General features: G+C 63.8%; 1 protein-coding gene across 2 annotated transcripts; it reads right to left on the bottom strand.

Annotated features, from left to right (window-relative positions):
- Nucleotides 1-31: 31 nt before the first annotated feature.
- Nucleotides 32-2059, bottom strand: LOC111160397 (carbonyl reductase [NADPH] 2-like). Of its 2 annotated transcripts, none has more exons than XM_022523488.1 (8): nucleotides 2008-2059; nucleotides 1454-1551; nucleotides 1191-1345; nucleotides 1054-1096; nucleotides 867-966; nucleotides 678-742; nucleotides 257-374; nucleotides 32-135 (listed from the first exon to the last, which is right to left on the bottom strand). In XM_022523488.1, the coding sequence occupies exons 1-8, from the start codon at nucleotides 2057-2059 to the stop codon at nucleotides 32-34; spliced, it is 735 nt and encodes a 244-aa protein (XP_022379196.1). The 2 variants fall into 2 exon arrangements, with proteins under 2 accessions (XP_022379196.1, XP_022379197.1); XM_022523489.1 differs by having other exon boundaries at nucleotides 1454-1541; nucleotides 2004-2059.
- Between the last annotated feature and the right edge of the window lie 4917 nt (nucleotides 2060-6976).

Here is a 6976-nt window from a genome sequence, read left to right on the forward strand (position 1 = left end):
GCCTGGCGGGAGAGCGCGGGCGCCGCGCGCTCTAGGAGGCTAGGTACCCGGCGTCCACGAGGATGCCCGAGCCGCTGGTGGAAGCGCTGCGGTCGCTGAGCAGGAAGAGGATGCTGTTGACCACGTCCTCCACCTCTGCGGGGAACGGCGGGGGGCAGTGGGGGCAGGCGGGGTCAGCGCGGCGCGCCAGGGTCGCCCGGGCCGCCCCGGCCGCCCCGGCCGCGCCGCGCTGGTCGCTCCCCGCAGCCCCGCTGACCTGCAAACTTCCGCAGCGGGTGCCGCTCCTTCAGCTTCCGGGCAAGGTCGGGGTACGTCAGGGCTTTCTGGCTCATGGCCGTCGGCACCACCGTGGGGTTCACAGAGTTTACCCGAATCTAGCCCCCGGGGGTCCAAGCGGGCCTCAGCAGGTAGATGAGCCCCGCCCCCACAGCCCCTGGGCACCTCCCCCCACACCTGCAGAACTTGCTCTCTGCGTTCAGTCCATTGCTGACCCCACTGCCCAGAGCCTTGGGTAGGCCTCATGCCTCTCCCATGCCCTCTGCTGCCCATTGCCATTGCCATCCCGAAGTCCTGCTCCCCAACACCTACCTGGTGCCTGTGCTCCCCAGCACCTACCAAGTCCCGACCTTCTGTGACCCCCCGACCCCTGTTCCCCAGGTCCCCCCTCCCATGCCCACCTTGTATGGCCCCAGTTCTGCAGCCATGATTTTGGTGAGTGCCGTCATTGCGCCCTTGGTGGAGCCTGTGGAGGGCAGACAGCCCTGAGGACCCATTAGGGATTCCGCCTCCTTTGCACAGAGGCTAAGCCCCAGAGCCCAGCGTCTCCTGCCTGGAAAGGGGGGTACAGGCTGGGCAGAGGGACTCACTGTAGACAGCTAGGTTGGGGAAGGTGACGTGGGCCACCATGCTGGACACATTGACAATGGAGCCAGGCACTCCTCGTTGGATCATGCCCCGGGCCACGATCTAGAAGCCAGGAAAGAGGCAGCCTGACCCCAGGACACTTCCACCTGGGCCTTGTCATTGCTGGGCCTTGTCCTCCCTCTGGCTCACCTGGGACACCTGGACCACAGAGCGCAGGTTCACGTTGAAGGTCCTGGGGGAGGGCAGAGAGTCAGATGGTCCGTGGCCACACCTGCCCCACGTCCCCAGCAGCCCCTCCCCAGTCCACCTGCTCTCTTACTCCCCACCTGTCGAAGACGTCTTTGGTGACCTCCAGGAAGGGCTGCATCAGCAGTGTGGCAGCGTTGTTCACCAGCAGGTCCACGGGGCCCACGTTGCCCAGTGCCCGCTCCGTGGCCTCCCAGTCACCCAGGTCCACACACACGGTCTCTACCCCAGGGCACTGTGGAGAGGCATTGGTCAGCGATCAAGGAGGTAGTCCGGCAGGCTCCTGAGGCACCCGGAGGGCGTGGGGGGCAGGCTCGGGCCACGGCGGGGGTGTGTGCCTCACCTGCTCGGAGAGGCTCACCAGGTCCGTGTTGGTGCGGCTCACGGCGATCACTGCGGTGCCCAGCGCGTGCAGGGCCTTCACAGTGTCTCTCCCGATCCCTGCAGGGGTGCACTGGTGAGGAGATGGCCCAGGACATCTGGGTCAAGCCTGAGGACCGAGGCTGCAGCCCCCTCTGCTCGGGAAAGGGAGTGAGAAGGTGCTGGGCAGAGAGTGGGCACCAGGGGGACGTGGTACCAGGTCTGAGCCTGGCTCCGGCTGAGGGAGGCCCCCGAGGAGCTCCTGCCCACCAGACCCAGGGAAGAGGCCCCGGCTGGATCTCTGAGCTTGAGGGCCACCATCTGGACAGCGGTCTTGCCTTCATATCCCAGGGCAGCCTGACGGGCTCTCAGGTCCAGGGGCTGTCAGGGCTGCAGTGAGGGGATGATTGCTGGCGGGTTGGTCCGTGACAGGCATGGAGGGACTCAGACCCCAACACAAACCTGGGAGGCTTCGCGCCCCACCTTCCTCTCTGGCTCGGCCCCTCCGACACCCTTACCCGCCCTGCTCACACCCACCTTTCCCTGCCCCGGTCACCAGGGCCCGCCCGCCGCTGAAGTTCAGCCACATGGTACTGTCTCTGAGCCTCCGTCCAGTGGGAGAGGAGGGCACGGAGGTTTTAAAGGCCCGGGGCGGGCCGTTCTGGGGGTGTCCAGGAAGGGAGGCTGGGGGCACGGGGCAGGGGTGGGGCATCACAGCAGCTTCTGTTTCCTTGTTCACAGGGATCTGCTGCCCTCCTGACACACAACCCAAAGGTGCTGGCCAAAAGCCCCACCCTGAGTTTTGAAAAAGGAAATTAAAAAAAAAAAAAAAAAAACCGTGGACCGTGGGCATGCCCTTCTTGGCCGGCTGGGGGAAGATGGCCCGGAGCTGACCCCCGCGAGCCCTGGGGCCGGCATCGCTGCACGGTAGTGCAGGTATACTGGGCTTGGGGCTGGTCTCCCGCCCTGCTGACCCTACTCCTCCATGGCCCCTTTCTGGGGGCCGCTGCAGCTCCAGAGTCTTCCTCACGCATCCCTGGCCAGCCAGGACTCCTGCCCCTCAGGCCTCCGAGCACAGTGCTCAGCCCTGTCCACAGGTGTGGCCGCCCTGAGGTGCCCCCTCTTCCCTCTCAGGTGTGGCTCTGGGAGTTGGGGGGCGGTCCTCTCCTTCCCCAGCTGTCTTCTTTTTGTTCCCCTCCCTCCCCGTTTTAGAATTTCATCTCAGCACAAATTGGCAGACTCTTCCCGGTGCCAAAGGACTTGCTGTGGGCTTCTCCTTCATGGCACCGATCCCCGTGGCTTCTTTTTTTTTTTTTTTGGACAGAGAGAGATCACAGTAGGCAGAGAGGCAGGCAGAGGGTGAGGGGGAAGCAGGCTCCCCGCTGAGCAGAGAGCCCGACGCGGGGCTCGATCCCAGGACCCTGAGATCATGACCTGAGCCGAAGGCAGAGCCTTAACCCACTGAGCCACCCAGGCGCCCCGATCCCCGTGGATTCTGATGGCCATTCTGCTTCTGGGGCTGAGTTCAAGGGCCTGTCCCAAGTGTCTTCCAGTCCTGTGCCATAGGCCTCACAGGACCAAAGCTACTGTCCAGAGGTCTGGAGTTCAGGGCAGGGCCATGACACCTTCACCAGGCCCCTCCAGGTGTGACCCTGACACACAGGCGGGCCCTTGCTGACTCTCCCTCACCCAGGCCTGGCCGGACCCCAGGTGTGGTCCCAGGAAGAGAGGCTCCTGTCCTAAAGCGCATCCGGCCTCTCTGAGACCTCTGCTCCCCGGGTCCCCGGTGGGCTTGCCCTCTGGCACAAGTCCTTGACCTTGTCAGTCATCAGGGAGTCCAGTGGAGGAAATCATTGCCCTGGGCATGACACAGCACACACAGTCTGGCTTTCTACCCAGCCGCTTGTTAGAAATCCCTTCCCATGAGGGATGCCGGGTGCCGGCTATGGGGGGAGGAACAGTCGATCCCGTGCACAGAGGCCTCCAAAATGCAGGTCGGAGCGGTGCCTGGGAAGCATGTTTGTGCAGCGCAGGGGCGAGCCCTCGTCTACAGTGGGACCCGCAGGTCTCATCCAGGATCCCCAGGATGGAGGGCACAGACTCCACCCCTCCCAGAGCCCTGCCCTGCAGGACGGCCCCCAGCCTCCACCTGCCCTTGCCTGCTCTGCTCCCAGAAGGCCTTCTGGGGAGTGTTCCCCAAACACGCACAGGTTAAAAGCACCTCCCTGCTTCTGTTAACCCACACCCCCAATTGGAACCCCACACCGTGCGTTCTGTCCCTCCAAGGCCGCCAGCACATTCCAGACACAGCTCAAATGCTACAGGTAATGTTTATTTTTAAATAATTCAGGATTGCAAGGCTGCGAAAGCTTTTCTCCCCCTGCGCCATTTGAGAGTAAAACGAGCATCCCATCACCCCCAAGTAGCTTCTGGTCTGCTTCCTTCAAACACAGACGTTATCCCGCACGCACACACGCATGCACACGTGCTAGCCCCGAGACTAGCACCACGAGTCCCCCGTGTGTGCTCAGCTCCCATTCAGGTCCTACAAATTACCCCAGTGCTGGTCTTTTTAAAAAGAACGGCTTCATCGAGGTATAATTGACGGGCCCTGCCAGCAAACATTCCACTGAGTAAATTCTAAAGATCTAATCAGCTTTTTCAATCCATTTTGGGCAGGGATCTTCCCATCTAGAGGTAGAGAGGAGCTCCCATGAGCGGCAGAAAAGGAGAGGTTTTTAAAGGCAGAGAGGGACTGGGAAAAAGGAAGTTATTGGCAAAGGATGCCTTGCTTCAGACGAGGGGGCTCTTGAAGGGGGAAGACATTTCTGAGTGTTGACTGGGACCATCGCAGCTTCACTGGTTCAAGGGTCCCTGACGTGAGTTACTACAGTTTGGGCCCATGGGTTTTTTTCTCCTCTCCTCCCCTCCCCTCCTCCCCGCTCCCCTCTCCTTCCCATCCTTCTTTTTTAAGATTTTATGTATTTATTCACCACAGAGAGACAGCACGAGCAGGGTGAGTGGCAGGCGGAGGGAGAAGCAGACTTCTGGCTGAGCAGGGAGCCTGATGGGGGGCTCGATCCCAGGACCCGGGGATCATGACCTGAGCCGAAGGCAGATGTTCAACCAACTGAGCCACCCATGTCCCTGGGCCCGTGGTTTTCTTTTTAGCAACATGGAACGCCACAGATTAAACGTGTACAATTGGAGGAGTCAGGGCATAGGCAAACCCCATGAAGCCATCCCTACAGTCAAGGTCACACGCACGGCGGTCACCTCCCCAGGTTCAGGCACCCAGTTGCTCGTGTTTGCAGTGAGACCTGCCCCCACAGCGTCCTGGGCTCCGTGCCTGGAGTCACTCTCTCCTCTCGCCTGAAACTCCCTGTCAGCTCTGTGTAGGGAAAGTGTCCAGTCCAGGCTCGCCTGTGGTTAGGGGTAGCCCCTCGCTCTCTTCCCCCTCACTCCAGATCACTCCTCAGTCTTTCCTCGACGTTTATGACCTTGGCATTTCTGGAGCCTGGAGGTCAGTCCTTTGTAGAAAGTCCGTCAGCTGGGGCTTGCCAGGTGTTCCTCTGAGGTGAGGTGCCCCGTGTCCCCGTCAGGGAGGGGCGCCATCAGCCACTGCCTCGCATGGACCTGTCTCACCGCTGGCCATGTTAGCTTGATCGAGGGTGTCAGCTTTGACGACATCAGGCACAGCACTGTCCCTGTGCCTCACATCTGCCCTCCTAACCTTAGGCAAACCGTCCCCTGGGGCCAGGGTCCCACGTGCGCGGTGTCCGTCCGCCCCGTGTGAACCTTCACCACGCATGTGACTGAACCTCCAAGTAGAGCCCGCAGCGACCTGTGACTCACAGAATCCAGCCGACAGCGCGGCCAGACGCGTGTCCCCCAGACACGCTGGCACCCACACTCTGGGCGGCGACGGGCGGGAGGGCAGAACCGCCGGCGTGCACAAGCGACAAGGCGGGGGACGACAGCTCTTGTCACAAGTACCGTCCACCTCACGGCTCTCCAAGGCCCGGGCGCCTCGCCCGCTGGAGGGAGAGCCCGGCCGGGTGACCTTCTGACTACCGCGACGCGTGGCAGGCGCCACCAGCGGGTCTTGGGGATGGGTGGCACCCTGGGACCCCGCGCCCTCCCTGAGCTCAGGAAGCCCCGCGGCCGCCCCCACCACACGCTCTGGCCCCAGAGAGGAGCCCGAGGCGGAGTCGGCTCTGGAAGGGGCGCTGAGGCTGGCACCCCCCGGGCTCCCCGCGCTGGGAGGGCGGGTCTCCCGGGCGGGCCTGCCTCGCTGCGCCCGTAGGCGCCCCCCTGCCCCGCCGCGTTTCCAGGTGGTGCGGGTGGCCAGGGGCCCAGGGCGCGGGGCAAAGCTCCGGCGGCCGCCGCCCTGCTGCCCTCCGGGGTCCGGCTCTGCCTGGCGAGCCCCGCGGACGGCGGTCTCCGCGCTCCTTGCGTCCCCCCCGCGCCGGCTCCCACGCCCTCAGCGGCCGCTCCACGCAGACGCCTCGGCGCGTCTGCGGCCCCAGATCGGCGAGAGCGCGCAGTGTGGCCGCCGCCACTTCCCGAACTCGGGCTCCGCACGGCCCCCAGCCTGCCGGGACTGGGGTGGGCGCAGCCAGAGTGGGGGCGCGGGCCGAGCGCCAGGACGACACCAGCCGCTCGGGCGGCGCTCAGGCTTCCTCGGACGCTGGGCTCCTGGGACACCTACTGGGGCAGCGGGCGCGTCCGTCTGTCCCGCCCCCGAGTTCCAGGTCCCGCTTTAGCACTTGGTGCTGCCGCTTTGACAAAAGTCCCGGGGGGCCCGAGGGGTCCGTTCGCACCATCACTGGGGGGGGAGACTGTGTCCGCAGAGGCCCCGCGCTCCTTCCAGGACCACCGCGGACACTTTCCTCACCAGGCCTTGGGCTGGGGCCGCCCCTTCCCCTGTGTCTCCAGCACCAGGAGAAGCAGCCAGCTCAGCCCCCGTCCCCGCCGCGGCCTGCTGGGGAGCAGCGCGCTGCTGTGGGCGCGGGGACGCACGTCTGGCCCACCGGGCCCAAGAGAGACCCAGGGTCCAGCCTGCTGTGGGCTCCCAGCTGCTGCCAGAGTCTCTCCAAGCCTGGGACCCAGAGGCCACGAGGGCCGACCAGCAGAGGCGCCAACAGGCGGCAGACCCCGAGGAGCCGGGACACAGGGCAGTCTGAGGGCCTCCCACAGCCTCATGCATGCCCCCCAGACCCCCCACAGGCACACCACGCACCACACACGCACATGCACACCATACACTCCAGTGCACACACTCGCCCTGTTGTCTGCATTGTGGCCTGTTTTCTACCCCCGAGATTCTGGTTTTGTTTTTTTTGTTTTTTTATTTTATTTTATTTATTTAACAGAGAGAGAGAGACAGAGATCACGAGTAGGCAGAGAGGCAGGCGGAGAGAGAGAGGAGGAAGCAGGCTCCCCGCTGAGCAGAGAGCCCGATGCGATGCGGGGCTTGATCCCAGGACCCTGAGATCATGACCTG

The sequence above is a fragment of the Enhydra lutris genome, unplaced genomic scaffold (genome assembly GCF_002288905.1).
Source record: "Enhydra lutris kenyoni isolate GAN:26980312 unplaced genomic scaffold, ASM228890v2 scaffoldscaffold75, whole genome shotgun sequence".
In the NCBI taxonomy this organism is placed as follows: Eukaryota; Metazoa; Chordata; class Mammalia; order Carnivora; family Mustelidae; genus Enhydra; species Enhydra lutris.